Consider the following 16,583-nt stretch of genomic DNA (forward strand, 5'->3'; position numbering starts at 1 on the left):
CTTTCTGTCCTCCATCATTACCAGTAATGGATTGACTCTACATGTCACCTCAGTAGGTGTCAATCCTTTCTAGTCCTTTGTACCCAAACAACATTCTTGTTGTCCCCAACATCATCCAGAAGCTTCTTTCGATCCGTCCTTTTTCCAGTGACAACCGTTGTTCTATGGAGTTCGATCCCTAGGGGCTTACTACACAGGATCTTACTACTAGTGCTGTGGTTGCTCGTTGCGACAACTCCGTCCCTTATATTCCATTCGATTCCCCGACCCACCTTCTTGCTCCCATGTTGCCACGCCCTACGCCCTCGCCTCTAATGCCTCTGCCTCCACCTAGCACCGTCGTCTCGGCCACCCCGGCCACGATGTCCTCTCTAGATTCTCTGCCACCTCGGCAATCCCTTGTCCTCGCGACAACGCTACCTCGCTTCGCCATGCATGTCAGCTTGGGCGCACACTCGCTTACCCTTTTCTTCTTCCTTGTCCTGCGCTACTCGCCCCTTCGACCTCATTCATTGTGACCTTTGGACATCTCCCATCCTCAGCATCTCTGGTATGAGGTACAATCTCGTCATTTTGGATGACTTCTCTAACTACTGGTGGACCTTTTGCCTCCTCCATAAGTCTGACACCTTTCCCCACCTTTCTCATTTCTTTACGTGGGTGTCGACTTAGTTCGGTCGTACCTAGGGGTGGTAATGGATCGTGATCCAAATGGTTCTTCACAAAATGTCAAGGCCCTAAATAAATTATAGTTCAAAAATGATTAGAAATAAAGTCCGATCATAATCCGATTCGATCCTTAAATCTTATAGTGCAAAATTTATAGCCCATTGTCAGCCCTAGTCGTACCATCCAGTCTATTTCAATGTGATAATGGATGGGAGTTTGATAATTCCATGTCTCACACCTTTCTCTCCCATGGCGTGCAACTGTGGATGTCGTGCCCTCACACCTCCCCTCAGAATGGTCGTGCCGAACGCATGGTTCACACCACCACCAACATGCTATGTTGTCTCCTCTTTCATGCTTCTCTTTTTGCCCGCTACTGGGCTGAGGCCCTGAACACACCCCCACCTATCTCCTCAACCGTCTTCCCTCCAAGGTGGTTTCCCATCCTACTTTGTTCTTCGCCTTCTTCAGCACCACCCCCCTTCTATGAGCATCTTCGGGTCTTTGGGTGTGCCTGCTATCTCAACACCTCCGCCACCGCGCCTCACAAACTTGCCCCTCACCCTTTAGCTGTCTTTTCCTCGGGTATTCCCTTGATCACAAGGGGCACCAGTGCCTCAATCTTCTCATCATGTTGTTTTTGATGAGGATGTTTTCCCCCTTGCTCATTCTTCCCCATCTCCCGACCTTGATTCCCTCCTCGATGCCGACTGCATCGATGTTTCTCTTCCACTACTCTCTTTCATGCCGCATGCAGCCTCGTCGCCATCCCATGCGCCACACGTGTCCTCACGGTCTTTACCTTTACCCGTGTCATCGCTTGCACTACCCGTGGCCTCGCGGTCTTTACCTTTACCTGTGTTGTCACTCGGGCCACGCGCGGTCCCGTCACCCTCGCCCACGACGAGCACGACCCCGTCGCCTGCGCCCCTCACAACACGCTTCGCAGATCTCGCACATGTTTACCAGTGGCGTGTGTGTCCTGACTCCTTGGTCCCCTACACATCGTCGGTCCGTGCCTCAACCCTCTCTTGCGAGGAGCCACTGATGTACCATTTGGTTGCACTCCACAAGGACCCAGGCATGTATGGTTACCCGACGGGCCGCTGGTGTCCACCAACCTATCGACCACCTGGTCCTCTCGGCGCCATCTGAAAGTCGCCTAGAGGGGGGGGGGTTGAATAGGCGAAACCTGAAATTTATAAACTTAAGCACGCACTAAGATCGGGGGTTAGCGTTAGAATTAAATTCAAGTCGAAAAGAGAGGGGAAGACAAATCAAACAAGAATCAAGGCGAATGACACGATGATTTGTTTTACCGAGGTTCGGTTCCAAGGAACCTATTCTCCGTTGAGGAGGTCACAAAGACCAGGTCTATTTCAACCCTTTCCCTCTCTCAAACGATCACTTAGACCGAGTGAGCCTTCTCCTTAATCAGGATCACTAAGACCCCGCAAGGACCACCACACACTTAGGTGTCTCTTGCTTTGATTACAAGTCACTTGAGAACAAGAATGAGAAAGAAGAAAGGCAATCCAAGAAGCAAGAGCGCAAAAGAACACAAACACACTCTCTCACAAGTCACTAAATGTTTGAGTTGAACTCTAGGCTTGGAGAGGGTTTGATCTTTGGAAATGTGTCTTTGGAGTGAATGCACTAGCTTTTGTATTGAATGTGGTCTCTGAAAAACTCGTATGCCAAAGGTTGTGGTGGTTGGGGGGTATTTATAGCCCCCAATAACTTTGGTAGCCGTTGGGGAGGCTTCTAGCGATGGGCGCACCGGACAGTCCGGTGCGCCACCGGACAGGTACTGTGCGCTGTCCGGTGCGCCGCCACGTCACCCAACCGTTAGGGTTCGGAGCTGGATCGACCGTTGAAGCTTTGTCCTCTTGCGGCACCGGACAGCCCGGTGCCCCTCTGACTTGCTGCTCTGACTTCTGCGCTGCACTGTTGATCCGTTAGAGTCGACCGTTGCACGTAGATAGCCGTTGCTCCGCTGGCTCACTGGACAGTTCGGTGAATTATAGCGGAGCGCACCGTTGAATTCCCGAGAGTGGCTGCTTCGGAGTGTACGACCCTAGTGCACCGGACGCTGTCCGGTGGCACACCGGACAGTCCGGTGCGCCATTCTTCAGCACACTCAAGTCCTTTTGCTCCTTTAAAATTGTGTCCCTAACTTGATTATTTTATTGGTTTGTGTTGAACCTTATGCACCTGTAATACATGAATTCTAGACAAACTAGTTAGTCCATGTGTTTGTGTTGACGATCAACCACTAAAATCAATTACATGAAATGGTTAACCCAATTTCCCTTTCACCATCCTCTCTGGCACTCTCCCCTGAGCCGTCCTTTGTCCGTAGTGCGCTCGCTGACCCCAACTGATGGCACACTATAGAGGAGGAATACGAGGCCTTACATGCGAACCACACCTGGCTTATTGAGTTCACATTTTGTACTAACTCTAAATCTGTTGTTCGACTCATTAAAAAACTAAAATAATCCTACCATTTTTTGTACGGAGCTAGCTGCTGCTAGTAGTATGGAAAAAAAAACGGAAATGAGACACAGGAAAGACCATGGTATGTTATTATCAGCAAAGAAACTGGCCTAGTTTTTTCGCGTCATCCTGCCTCCAAATTCCATTCTGAAATTTAGAGCAGCAGTTTTATTAGAGCGTGGAAGGTGGGCGGAGAACCTGGCCGACGACAGGAAGCCTCCATGTGGACGTAGGCGCCGGCCGGAGTCCCCTAGACCCCTACCGTGCTTGGGCCCGACGCCCGATACGGACAAAAGGCGTCCGAGTCCAGCAACGACCGGTAGGCAGGCCTGCTGTCTTGCTTGCAACCCCAGGCGTACGCTACGCCTACGCACGGCACGGCACGGCACGGCATGCACCGCCCGCCACGGCCTGCGACGCGAACAGCGCTCACCTCCGGCCAGCCAACCAGACGTCTGCCAGTCAAAGTATTGCGCGCCGCCGGTCAAAGAACGCGCACGCCACCATTCATTAGAGAGCTGGACGGCCAGTTCGGCGTCCGTCTCGTGTCGTGCTGTCGTCCCTTGAATGTGTTCACGTCACGACTTTGACAAGAGGACCTGGGAGAAAGCCATCCCATCTCTGCTTGCAGTTGCATGCATGGATAGAATAGAATGTAGGATCACCATCAGGGGTTACAAATGGATTAACCGGCTTCATCCATGCAATGTGCAAACCGAACCAATCGCCTCCTATTTTTTTTGCATGTGTTTGACGCGCCACGCATGACTTGGTGTACAAAGTAGTAGCACGTAGACACTGTAGAAAGCGACGGTTTTTATTGATGAGGGCTCCACGTCTGAGCTTGTAAGATTTTTACGTGTCATGGAAATGGTTGGACAAAGTCTATAATCTCGGGGAAACGGTAGCACAGTGACTACTAGAGATAATGACATAGTAAGACTAGTATGTGAACACTATTTTTTCCGAAGAGATTCCTATTTTTTCATTGAAAATAAACTAAATTTATTTAGGAAAATGAAAATCTCTTCGAAAAAGGGGTTCAATGGATTCTATAATCTACATCAAAATCAGAGCCATTTGCACTCCCGGATTTTCTATAATATACAATTCGGTGCGTGTTGTAGTTGTAACCCAATAAATTAAAGTCGAACCACTATTCTCATTTCAAAAAAAAAAATCTTCTTCCAGAGGAGAATTTTCAACCGATATACTTTCTTTGTTCTTTTTTATTTCTTTTTATTTATCCGTTTTGGTTTAAAAATAACTAAGGAACGATAAATATTCGAGAACGAAGATACTTTCTCCAACCTAATATTCGGTATCAAATTAAATTTGTTACTTCGTTGAGTCAACTGAAAATCGTTTCCACGAAAGGACACTTGCTTGACTACAAATTATTACGGCACGCAGGCTATCGGTATTGTTTTCACATGCACAGCTCATTACGTACCTAGTTCAAAATCGTTTGACCGAAAAACAAATGTTGCGGCAGGGAGGGCTACGACCCCAGTTCTTGTTTCATAACGGTCGTAACCCAAAACCTGATATGCATAAGCGTCATTAATCCACCCCCACCCCCTCCTCCACATATATATAGAGTATAGACAGACCTCTTTCCAGTCGCGTTCGCGGTGACAAAAAGAAAAAAAAAATGGAGGACTTGAGCGCCATGCGTCACCACTTGATGTGCCCCATCTCACTGCAGCCCATGCAGGACCCCGTCACGGCGCCCACCGGCATCACCTACGACCGGCGCGCCATCGAGCGCTGGCTGGCCGCCGGCCACGCCACTTGCCCGGTCACTGGCCAGCCGCTCGCCCTCGCCGACCTCACCCCGAACCACACGCTCCGGAGGCTCATCCAGTCCTGGTGCGCCCCGCGTCCCTCCACGCCACCGGAGGCGGCGGGTGCTAATAAGCCGGCGGATGGCGACGACGCAGTGGAGCACTCGCAGTCGCAGACCGACGACGACGTCGTCAAGAAGCTGCTGCGCGCGGCTACTTCCCCGCCCATCGACGTGCTCCGCGAGGCCGCGGCGGCTGCGTTCGAGAGCGACGCGGCGCGGCGGCGCATGGTGGACGCCGGCGTGCTCCAGCGCGTGCTCCGCGGCGTCGCGGCAATCGCCAGCGAGGTCAAGGCCGATGATCCCCGACACCATGAGAATGAGAGCAGCTCAGCGATCGCGCGCGCCATCGAGGCCAGGCTCGACCTCGCCCGCGCGCTCGCCGTCTCTAGCTGCGACGACGACGAGCTGCGGCCGCAGCTGGTCGCCGACAGCCTCGTGCACGGCCTCCTCGACGCGGCGACGGACGTGCTGGCGGCCCTCGAGCGCGCCGGCGCCGGCGGCGCCGGCGGCGACGCGGCGCGGGCGAGCGCGGTCCGGCTGCTGGACTCCGTGACGGGGGCGGCCGGCGCGGCCGTGCTGGAGCGGCTGCGGCCGGGGCTCTTCCGCGCCGTCACGGCGGTGGTGCGCGACCGGGTGTCCCCCGCCGCGACGCGGTCCGCGCTGCGGGTGCTCCTGCACGCGTGCCCGCTGGGCCGGAACCGCGCGCTGGCCGTGGAGGCCGGCGCCGCGCGCGAGGCCATCGAGCTGGAGCTCGACGCGCCGCCCGCGGGCGGCGGCGGCGGCAACAGGAGGGCCACGCAGTGGCGGAGCTGCATAATAACCATTGGGTTCAACTGACACCAATACTTTTTTTCCAAAATAACGATTAGTATATATAGTTTATTTGTTTGAACCCAACAAAAATTTAGTCGTGAACCCATTGACCTATGGGTATGCCGGCCAGTCCTATTTGGGCTGCAAAAGCTCAGCCCACTCGGCCACTCCGATGTGTATTCATATAATTTAATAGGTTAATAGGCCACCACCAGTTATGTAGCCCAAGTATTCAGTATTTCAGCCGGAGGTGACCGCACCCTTTCGCAGTCTCGCTCCTCTCCAGTTTTCGCTTCAACTTCTTGGTTCCGGTTCATCGTCGACCGCCGCTTTTTTTCTTCCTTCCGCCGCCGACTGTTGCCACTTGCCAGTACCATCTAGCTGCTTCTGATTTCCTAAAATCAGGTGTGATCCCTCTGTTTAATTGTTTAAATCACCTTATCTAATCAGCTCTCGTAGACTCATTCTAAATTAGGGCTTTAAGTTTGAAATTGGTCTGAGTTTGATACTCTGATTTTTTCCATGTAAACCTTGAATAATCTAGGGCATCTCATGGAACGTTATTTTCAGAAAAGAAATAGATCATCAGATTTAGATGATAATACAACAGATACTTCAAGATCGGTCCTTAGATTGAAGCAAACAAATGTTGCTGCTAGCGTTCCAAAGTCTTCTGCCCAATCTCAAAGAGAAATTGATTTAGATGAATTGCCTTATGACCCAGCTGATCGGAAGAGAATTACAGAGTACACTAAAAATCCTAAGAAGCAAGATGAGATTAGGAGAAGATATTTAACTAGAGGGCCTTACAGACCACCACCTAATTTTGAGTATCCATATAGAGACATTGGAAGTGACCGTCGAAGATTTAATCCAGAATGGTTTAAAGAATATGGTGGTTGGCTTGAATATAGTGACAAGGTTCATAAGGCCTTTTGTTTATGCTGCTACCTTTTTAGAGATTGTAATGAGGGACAAGCTGGGAATGATGCATTTGCAATTAATGGTTGGAATGGTTGGAACAAGAAATGCAGATTAGATACTCATGTGGGCAAGGGTAATGCTAGCAGTTTTCATAATGTTGCGGTAAAAAGATGTGATGCTTTGATGAATCAAAATCAGTCAATTGAGGTTGCTTTTGATAGACAAACTGATCTTACAAAAAAGAAGAATAGAATCCGACTTAATACTTCAATCAATTCAGTTAGATACTTGCTTCATCAAGGCTTAGCTTTTCGAGGTCATGATGAATCAAAAGAGTCAAAAAATAAGGGAAACTTTCGAGAGCTGGTGAATACTTTGGCTGATCAAAATGATGCTATACGTGAATCTATTAGGAATGCTCCTGAAAATTGTCAATGGATTTGTGGAGATATTCAAAAGGAAATCACCAGTTATTTTGCAAAGGTAATATCATTATAAAATTCTTATTACTATGTTTTATAAGCTATATCTAATTTTCTAATAAGCCTGTTACTCTTTTGAGCAGATAACTTTAAATTCTATTATTAAGGAAATTGGAGGCGATGTGTTTAGTTTATTAATTGATGAGGCTGCAGATGTGTCTGATAAAGAGCAAATGGCAATTGTGTTAAGATATCTCAACAAACAAGGGCTTATCATTGAAAGTTTAGTTGGAGTTGTACATGTGAAAGAAACATCAGCAATATGTCTCATGGAAGCTCTTCAAAAATTATTCACTGATATTGGGTTAAGCATAAAACAAGTCAGGGGTCAATGTTATGATGGGGCAAGCAACATGCGTGGTGAGTTTAATGGCTTGAAAGCTAAGATTTTGCAAGCAAATAAGTCAGCATATTATGTGCATTGTTTTGCTCACCAGCTCCAGTTGGTTATTGTGGCAGTAGCAAAGAAGCATGGAGATGTTGCAGATTTTTTTTATATGATCTCTATTTTATTCAATGTGGTTGGAGGTTCTTGCAAAAGAAAAGATATGATCAGAGAGAAACATCGTGATGATGTAACAAAGGCCATTGGAAGTGGACAACTTAGCACTGGCAAAGGGTTAAATCAAGATCAAACTCTTCAGAGAGCTGGTGACACACGCTGGGGTTCACACTATAGAACCCTCTCAAGTATAGTGAAATTGTTCCCATCTATTATTTCTGTTCTAAAATATGTTGAGAAAGAGGGGAAAAGTGATAAGAAATCTCAAGCACGTGGTCTTATAGCATATTTTGAGACATTTGATTTTGTGTTTTATTTGCACATGATGCTCCATATATTGGGAAGTGCAAATACTTTGTCACAATCATTACAAAGGAAGGATCAAGATATCCTCAATGCGATGTCATGTGTGAGGGGAACAAGAAATGAGCTGCAAAACCTAAGAGAGAATGGATGGAACTCACTCATGGAGAAGGTACATTTATTCTGCGATGAACATCACATTGAAAGGGAAAACATGCATGACGAATATGTCAATAGGCATGCACCACGAAAGAAATCCAATAAGACAAACTTGCAGCATTACCAAATAGAAGTTCTTAATTATGTTATTGATTGGCAACTTCAAGAGTTCGATGACCGTTTTAGTGAGGTAAATTCTGCATTGTTGGGTCACATGGCTGCTTTTAACCCAAAGAACTCATTTCTCGCATTTGACAGAGAAACCTTAGTAAGGCTTGCTGAGTTTTATCCAGATGATTTTGATTCAAATAAATTGGATGATCTAAGCCTTGAACTTGTTATATACATTGACAATGTGAGAGCAGATAGAAGGTTTGACAATTTGGATGGGATTGTTGATCTAGCTAAATTAATGGTGCAAACAAATAAGCATATTACTTTTTCATTGGTCTATCAACTTCTAAAGCTAGTACTAATATTGCCGGTTGCCACAGCATCAGTGGAAAGGTGTTTTTCAGCTATGAATGTTGTAAAGAAAAAGTTGAGAAACAAGATGGGTGATCAGTTCATGAGTGATTGCCTAATATGCTATGTGGAGAAAGATATGTTTTCAACCATTAGTAATGATGAGGTGATTGATCTTTTTAAGAAGATGAAATTTCGAAGTGGGAAGCTTTAACATGTGAGTATATATAGTTTTCAATTAATTGTGCATGATCAAATGTTCAAAACTCATGAAAGTAACATGTTTTTTTGTTTAATTATATCAGGAATGAGGAAACTACATATACATTGCACAACATCAAAGCGCTTTTTTGAAACATGCAAACATATGATTGCAGGATTCTATTCAGTTGGTATGTTTTCACCCTTTAATTTATATAATAGCTATATATAGTATTATTATGATTTATAGTTATACGTATATTTCTGAATCCTGAACCCATTAACAAAAATCTCTAGCTCCGCCCCTGGGGCCACGGAGCTGGCCTTGGCGCTGCTGGCGGAGCTGTGCGCGTGCGCGGACGGGCGCGCGGCCGTGGCGGCGCACCCGGCGGGCGTGGCCGTGGTGGCGCGGCGGCTGCTTCGCGTGTCCGCGGCCGCCGACGCGTGCGCCGTGCGCGTGCTGGCGGCCGTCGGCGGCCGGGCCGCGTCCCCCGAGGTGCTGCGCGAGATGGCGCGCGTAGGCGCCGTCGGGAAGCTCTGCTGCGTGCTGCAGGCGGACTGCGACGCCGCCGTCAAGGACGCGGCCCGCGCCGTGCTCAGGCTGCACCACGGCGTGTGGAGCGGGTCGCCCTGCGTCAGCGCGTACCTGCTCTCCAGGTACCTCTAGTCGTTGCCGCCAGTAAGGGCACGCCATGCATGCATGCTGCGAGGCAGCGACTTCCTGTCGGCATTGCAGACCGACGACATGGTTAAGTCTTCTCTACTAGTAACTAGCTCATTTAGTTTTCTTGTTCGTCGATCGGTCAAGATTATGCTGCCAGCAAATAATGGTAGTCAACCCATCTATCACCAGCAAATGTATGTAGAGGAATTTAATGTTATTTTCCTTATATATCTTTATTAGACGAGGCTTTTCCTTTCTTTTTCCTTGTCCAAATTTAAGGCTAGTTTGGGAACCCATTTTACAAAGGGAAATTAGTTAATTTTTCTTTGAAAAAATTGAAATCTCTTGAGAAAATGATGTTCCCAAACTAGACTTTAATGTTATCCAGTGCCTCTTAATATGTTCGAAGGCTTAACAACTATATATATACTGCCCTAAATGGTATCCTTGTTTTAACACACTTATATATGAGATGATTGTTGGTCACGGTTTGCGAGTTGTAGGAATTCTTTAAGAAGCTCACGAAAGAGGCACGTGAGTATATGACTTACAAGCTTCATCCAAGAAGGTAGCCTAAAGGATGCCAAGTATCACTCGGATTCTTCAATGAAACTAGTTTGTGCAAAAAACAAACCAATTTAAGACATAGTTCATCGAATAGTTTTGAGCTAGTGTGACTATCTTGAGACTAGCGGTGGATGTTCAACTTAACAACCTCTGCTATAAATCTGGTATATAAATAATATGTGAGGGTATTTGGAGAGTCAGTTATGTTATGCTTTCAAAATATTTAAAGATATTTACTTTGTAAGACCATACGTACGACTAGTTTAAGCTAGTTACGTTCTTAGGTCATCCCATTGCACATGTAGATCCTCATTCCATCTAGATATGCTAGCTGGATCGTCCAATGTTTCACATTATTCTCTACGGATTCAATATATATAGCTTGAACTTGAAGCCTTAGCTTGAAGCAGCTTAGCTAGCTAGCGAGGTTGCCAACTAACCTACGTTGCTTGAGCACTTGGTCATACTCTTACGTACAGCATGTCTTCAGACTTCAAATTTGGAGGACTTCCAACTATAGATGGCCAATAAGCACGAAGCCCGCGAGCCCGGCACGAAGCACGCTGTTTGGGCCTGGTCCGAACCCGGCACGGCTCGGTTCTATGTGGGCCCGGTCCGGCCCGGCCCGACAGGAATAAGCGGGCCGGGCTCGGACAAGAAATTAGGCACGGTGGGCTAGCCCGGCACGGCCCGTTTACCTCTAATCACGTTAAGCCCGCTTTTTTGCACTAAAACATGCTTTTTGGCCCGCTTTTTTCGTGCTAAACTGGCCGGCCCGGCCCGTTTAGCACGCTGCGGGCCGAAATCGAACAGAGAATCAAGCCCGCGGGTTTAGCAGGCCCGACCCGGTTTCCTAACCATGCTTGGCGGGCCGGGCCTAAACCGGGCCAGGCTTCATCGGACCCGGATCGGGCCGGGCCGGGCGGCCCGTTTGGTCATCTCTACTTCCAACCCTCTCGATCGTCCAGTCATTAATGTTGAGCAGGACCGACGACGGCGCTACGCGTCTTCTTCCTTGAATAATTCTATCGATCCCCTCCTCTGGCAAAGTTGGACATTAGTAAGTACTATATAGTATTACATACATGTGTATTTAAGATCAAGAGACTTGACCATACATATATTCATAGAATAGATAGAACGCATGCATGAACGCTGCATGCTCCTGCTGCTACGGCGGCTGGCTGGAAAACATATGAGGCCACACGTGGTTGGTACGTGAACAGTACACACCGCGTCTCGTCTTATAAGTTTTATTTATTATTAGAACATGAATTTTTCTCTTTCAATTGTTATAATATACTACTTCCGTTCTCGAATATTTATCGTCCGATAGTTTAAAACAACAGTGCAAATAGTTCTAAAACCATCATTATAAAGCTTCTGTGTACTAGTGTTTTAAACTAAACCACGACAAATAAAAAAGAACTAAAGAATATAATTAGCTGAGACCTTGAGGATCCGTCAATATATAGCCGCAATAATCATTTGAAAGCGTTCGCATGGTTTCGTCGAGCTACTCTTGAAAACAAAGTACTGCATTTTCCGTGACATTCATACAGTTCAGAAACCGGGCCGCCCGGGCTAACAGAGAATCTCTTGAGCTGTTATGGATGCAAAATTGAACTGCGGCGGACAGGTTTATGTGAACGAGAAGACCGGCAGGTACGACGTACGGTGATGGGAGGAAACTAGATCGATTACATATTTACAGGGGCGGAGCTAGAGATTTTTGTTAATGGGTTCAGGATTCAGAAATATACGTATAACTATAAATCATAATAATACTATATATAGCTATTATATAAATTAAAGGGTGAAAACATACCAACTGAATAGAATCCTGCAATCATATGTTTGCATGTTTCAAAAAAGCGCTTTGATGTTGTGCAATGTATATGTAGTTTCCTCATTCCTGATATAATTAAACAAAAAAACATGTTACTTTCATGAGTTTTGAACATTTGATCATGCACAATTAATTGAAAACTATATATACTCACATGTTAAAGCTTCCCACTTCGAAATTTCATCTTCTTAAAAAGATCAATCACCTCATCATTACTAATGGTTGAAAACATATCTTTCTCCACATAGCATATTAGGCAATCACTCATGAACTGATCACCCATCTTGTTTCTCAACTTTTTCTTTACAACATTCATAGCTGAAAAACACCTTTCCACTGATGCTGTGGCAACCGGCAATATTAGTACTAGCTTTAGAAGTTGATAGACCAATGAAAAAGTAATATGCTTATTTGTTTGCACCATTAATTTAGCTAGATCAACAATCCCATCCAAATTGTCAAACCTTCTATCTGCTCTCACATTGTCAATGTATATAACAAGTTCAAGGCTTAGATCATCCAATTTATTTGAATCAAAATCATCTGGATAAAACTCAGCAAGCCTTACTAAGGTTTCTCTGTCAAATGCGAGAAATGAGTTCTTTGGGTTAAAAGCAGCCATGTGACCCAACAATGCAGAATTTACCTCACTAAAACGGTCATCGAACTCTTGAAGTTGCCAATCAATAACATAATTAAGAACTTCTATTTGGTAATGCTGCAAGTTTGTCTTATTGGATTTCTTTCGTGGTGCATGCCTATTGACATATTCGTCATGCATGTTTTCCCTTTCAATGTGATGTTCATCGCAGAATAAATGTACCTTCTCCATGAGTGAGTTCCATCCATTCTCTCTTAGGTTTTGCAGCTCATTTCTTGTTCCCCTCACACATGACATCGCATTGAGGATATCTTGATCCTTCCTTTGTAATGATTGTGACAAAGTATTTGCACTTCCCAATATATGGAGCATCATGTGCAAATAAAACACAAAATCAAATGTCTCAAAATATGCTATAAGACCACGTGCTTGAGATTTCTTATCACTTTTCCCCTCTTTCTCAACATATTTTAGAACAGAAATAATAGATGGGAACAATTTCACTATACTTGAGAGGGTTCTATAGTGTGAACCCCAGCGTGTGTCACCAGCTCTCTGAAGAGTTTGATCTTGATTTAACCCTTTGCCAGTGCTAAGTTGTCCACTTCCAATGGCCTTTGTTACATCATCACGATGTTTCTCTCTGATCATATCTTTTCTTTTGCAAGAACCTCCAACCACATTGAATAAAATAGAGATCATATAAAAAAAATCTGCAACATCTCCATGCTTCTTTGCTACTGCCACAATAACCAACTGGAGCTGGTGAGCAAAACAATGCACATAATATGCTGACTTATTTGCTTGCAAAATCTTAGCTTTCAAGCCATTAAACTCACCACGCATGTTGCTTGCCCCATCATAACATTGACCCCTGACTTGTTTTATGCTTAACCCAATATCAGTGAATAATTTTTGAAGAGCTTCCATGAGACATATTGCTGATGTTTCTTTCACATGTACAACTCCAACTAAACTTTCAATGATAAGCCCTTGTTTGTTGAGATATCTTAACACAATTGCCATTTGCTCTTTATCAGACACATCTGCAGCCTCATCAATTAATAAACTAAACACATCGCCTCCAATTTCCTTAATAATAGAATTTAAAGTTATCTGCTCAAAAGAGTAACAGGCTTATTAGAAAATTAGATATAGCTTATAAAACATAGTAATAAGAATTTTATAATGATATTACCTTTGCAAAATAACTGGTGATTTCCTTTTGAATATCTCCACAAATCCATTGACAATTTTCAGGAGCATTCCTAATAGATTCACGTATAGCATCATTTTGATCAGCCAAAGTATTCACCAGCTCTCGAAAGTTTCCCTTATTTTTTGACTCTTTTGATTCATCATGACCTCGAAAAGCTAAGCCTTGATGAAGCAAGTATCTAACTGAATTGATTGAAGTATTAAGTCGGATTCTATTCTTCTTTTTTGTAAGATCAGTTTGTCTATCAAAAGCAACCTCAATTGACTGATTTTGATTCATCAAAGCATCACATCTTTTTACCGCAACATTATGAAAACTGCTAGCATTACCCTTGCCCACATGAGTATCTAATCTGCATTTCTTGTTCCAACCATTCCAACCATTAATTGCAAATGCATCATTCCCAGCTTGTCCCTCATTACAATCTCTAAAAAGGTAGCAGCATAAACAAAAGGCCTTATGAACCTTGTCACTATATTCAAGCCAACCACCATATTCTTTAAACCATTCTGGATTAAATCTTCGACGGTCACTTCCAATGTCTCTATATGGATACTCAAAATTAGGTGGTGGTCTGTAAGGCCCTCTAGTTAAATATCTTCTCCTAATCTCATCTTGCTTCTTAGGATTTTTAGTGTACTCTGTAATTCTCTTCCGATCAGCTGGGTCATAAGGCAATTCATCTAAATCAATTTCTCTTTGAGATTGGGCAGAAGACTTTGGAACGCTAGCAGCAACATTTGTTTGCTTCAATCTAAGGACCGATCTTGAAGTATCTGTTGTATTATCATCTAAATCTGATGATCTATTTCTTTTCTGAAAATAACGTTCCATGAGATGCCCTAGATTATTCAAGGTTTACATGGAAAAAATCAGAGTATCAAACTCAGACCAATTTCAAACTTAAAGCCCTAATTTAGAATGAGTCTACGAGAGCTGATTAGATAAGGTGATTTAAACAATTAAACAGAGGGATCACACCTGATTTTAGGAAATCAGAAGCAGCTAGATGGTACTGGCAAGTGGCAACAGTCGGCGGCGGAAGGAAGAAAAAAAGCGGCGGTCGACGATGAACCGGAACCAAGAAGTTGAAGCGAAAACTGGAGAGGAGCGAGACTGCGAAAGGGTGCGGTCACCTCCGGCTGAAATACTGAATACTTGGGCTACATAACTGGTGGTGGCCTATTAACCTATTAAATTATATGAATACACATCGGAGTGGCCGAGTGGGCTGAGCTTTTGCAGCCCAAATAGGACTGGCCGGCATACCCATAGGTCAATGGGTTCACGACTAAATTTTTGTTGGGTTCAAACAAATAAACTATATATACTAATCGTTATTTTGGAAAAAAAGTATTGGTGTCAGTTGAACCCAATGGTTATTATGCAGCTCCGCCACTGCATATTTAGCGTTGTTCATAAAAGCGATGGACGCGAAATTCACTAGGTGCACGACCATATTCACATTGTCATCTATATCTATATACCTATCAGTTTAAATTTTGCAAAATCTAGCCAACCAAATCAGCTCACACACATAACTTCTACTAAATCCACCAAACAAATTATACCCAGACTTAACACGCCATCAAAACCAATGGCTCAGACCGTTGGATATTCATCTCCCTTACTCTAATCCAATAAAATATATTATTTGGATCATCCTTTATCTCCTATTCCTCCCTGCGAACCTGTCGCCCCTAGCCCCCACCCCTCCCCGGTTTCACCGCTACCCCCTCCGAGCCACTCACGCCTCCGCCACCATCAACATCCCCCCATCTAAGGGTAACAATGAACACTAAATTTTACACTATAAGATTGAAGTATCAGATCGAATTAGGATCGGACCCTATTTTTTATTTATTTTTAACTAAAATTTATTTAGGACCCTACTATTTTGTGAAGAAACATTAGGAACGAGCCCGTTTGGTTTGAGGAATTAAAGATTAGTCCTTCCATTTTAGTCTCATTTAGTCCTTAAACTAACAAACAGTGGGACTAAAACATGAACTAAATTGTTTTTGTCTCTAGTCCCGTCAGGTAGAGATGTCTAGACGGACTGGGCTTACCGGGCGGCCCGAAATCCTGCATGACACGTAGTGAATCGGGCCCACCAGGTCGGGCCTAGGCCGAAGGCGTGGCACGGCGGGCTAGGCCCGACACAGCCCGATTTTATTTTTTTCTATTTTTTCCGTATAAATACATATATTATACTTGAATATAGAGTATAAAACACAAAAAACATGTGTTTTTGTTGGTTATGTGAGTGTATATAAATGTTTAGAGCTAATAAATATGGTTTAAATCCTCAAATATGCATACTTTTAGGATATTTTTATAATTTAAACATCATATGTTGTTATGGGCCCGTTAGGCCCGTCGGGCCGTGGGCCGGCCTGGCACGATTATTAACCTAATGGGCCGTGACTGGGCCTCGCTTGGGGCCCATGGGGCGGCACAACACGACCCGCTAGCTAATCCGGGCCGGCCCGACACGATTATTAACCTAACGAGCCGTGACTGGGCCTCGCTTGTGGCCCATGGGCCGACACAGCACGACCTGCTAGCTAATCCGAGTCGGGCCAGCACGGTTCGCCCATTTGAACATCTATACCCTCAGGTGGTGATTAAAAGGGACTAAATCATATTAATTTCACTTTTTGCTACTCCTTTATTTCTGTTACACTAATGGCGGAAGAATACTAAGGAGGTATTTTGGCTTTCTTACGATTCATTTAATGTGTTCTAATTGCTTTTAGTCCCTAAAACTAAAACAGAGTATGGACTAAAATTTCCCTAACTAAATTTTAGTCGCTG

At 44.8% G+C, this 16,583-nt stretch overlaps 3 protein-coding genes across 7 annotated transcripts; 2 read left to right on the plus strand and 1 right to left on the minus strand.

The window, feature by feature from the left end:
- The first annotated feature begins 4,535 nt into the window (after positions 1 to 4,535).
- On the plus strand, positions 4,536 to 9,788 carry LOC103642284 (E3 ubiquitin-protein ligase PUB23). The gene is made up of 2 exons (XM_023301220.1): positions 4,536 to 5,853; positions 9,164 to 9,788. Exons 1-2 carry the CDS (start codon positions 4,823 to 4,825, stop codon positions 9,531 to 9,533), a joined length of 1,401 nt encoding a protein of 466 aa, XP_023156988.1. The 5' UTR covers positions 4,536 to 4,822; the 3' UTR covers positions 9,534 to 9,788.
- On the plus strand, positions 5,857 to 9,788 carry LOC109943158 (zinc finger MYM-type protein 1). Of its 3 annotated transcripts, XM_023301236.2 has the most exons (6): positions 5,857 to 6,235; positions 6,375 to 7,237; positions 7,320 to 7,596; positions 7,696 to 8,882; positions 8,971 to 9,057; positions 9,164 to 9,788. In XM_023301236.2, the coding sequence occupies exons 2-4, from the start codon at positions 6,383 to 6,385 to the stop codon at positions 8,877 to 8,879; spliced, it is 2,316 nt and encodes a 771-aa protein (XP_023157004.1). In that variant the 5' UTR covers positions 5,857 to 6,235; positions 6,375 to 6,382; the 3' UTR covers positions 8,880 to 8,882; positions 8,971 to 9,057; positions 9,164 to 9,788. The 3 variants fall into 3 exon arrangements, with proteins under 3 accessions (XP_023157004.1, XP_020401634.1, XP_023157003.1); XM_020546045.3 differs by having other exon boundaries at positions 7,320 to 8,882; XM_023301235.2 differs by having other exon boundaries at positions 5,857 to 7,237; positions 7,320 to 8,882.
- A 1,826-nt stretch (positions 9,789 to 11,614) lies between these two features.
- LOC103640789 (zinc finger MYM-type protein 1-like) lies at positions 11,615 to 15,161 on the minus strand. Of its 3 annotated transcripts, XM_020546048.2 has the most exons (5): positions 14,748 to 15,161; positions 13,746 to 14,608; positions 13,387 to 13,663; positions 12,101 to 13,287; positions 11,615 to 12,012 (listed from the first exon to the last, which is right to left on the minus strand). In XM_020546048.2, exons 2-4 carry the CDS (start codon positions 14,598 to 14,600, stop codon positions 12,104 to 12,106), a joined length of 2,316 nt encoding a protein of 771 aa, XP_020401637.1. In that variant the 5' UTR covers positions 14,601 to 14,608; positions 14,748 to 15,161; the 3' UTR covers positions 11,615 to 12,012; positions 12,101 to 12,103. The 3 variants fall into 3 exon arrangements, with proteins under 3 accessions (XP_020401637.1, XP_008662489.1, XP_020401636.1); XM_008664267.3 differs by having other exon boundaries at positions 12,101 to 13,663; XM_020546047.2 differs by having other exon boundaries at positions 12,101 to 13,663; positions 13,746 to 15,161.
- Between the last annotated feature and the right edge of the window lie 1,422 nt (positions 15,162 to 16,583).

Source organism: Zea mays, chromosome 10 (assembly GCF_902167145.1).
Source record: "Zea mays cultivar B73 chromosome 10, Zm-B73-REFERENCE-NAM-5.0, whole genome shotgun sequence".
Lineage (NCBI taxonomy): Eukaryota > Viridiplantae > Streptophyta > Magnoliopsida > Poales > Poaceae > Zea > Zea mays.

Excerpts from the sequence above, each read along its gene's own strand:
- LOC103642284 (XM_023301220.1), top strand. The coding sequence starts at position 4,823 with ATGGAGGACTTGAGCGCCATGCGTCACCACTTGATGTGCCCCATCTCA. Across the intron at positions 5,854-9,163 it reads ATAACCATTGGGTTCAACTG|CTCCGCCCCTGGGGCCACGG; the intron begins ACACCAATACTT and ends AAAAATCTCTAG.
- LOC109943158 (XM_023301235.2), top strand. The coding sequence starts at position 6,383 with ATGGAACGTTATTTTCAGAAAAGAAATAGATCATCAGATTTAGATGAT. Across the intron at positions 7,238-7,319 it reads TCACCAGTTATTTTGCAAAG|ATAACTTTAAATTCTATTAT; the intron begins GTAATATCATTA and ends TCTTTTGAGCAG.
- LOC103640789 (XM_008664267.3), bottom strand. The coding sequence starts at position 14,600 with ATGGAACGTTATTTTCAGAAAAGAAATAGATCATCAGATTTAGATGAT. Across the intron at positions 13,664-13,745 it reads TCACCAGTTATTTTGCAAAG|ATAACTTTAAATTCTATTAT; the intron begins GTAATATCATTA and ends TCTTTTGAGCAG.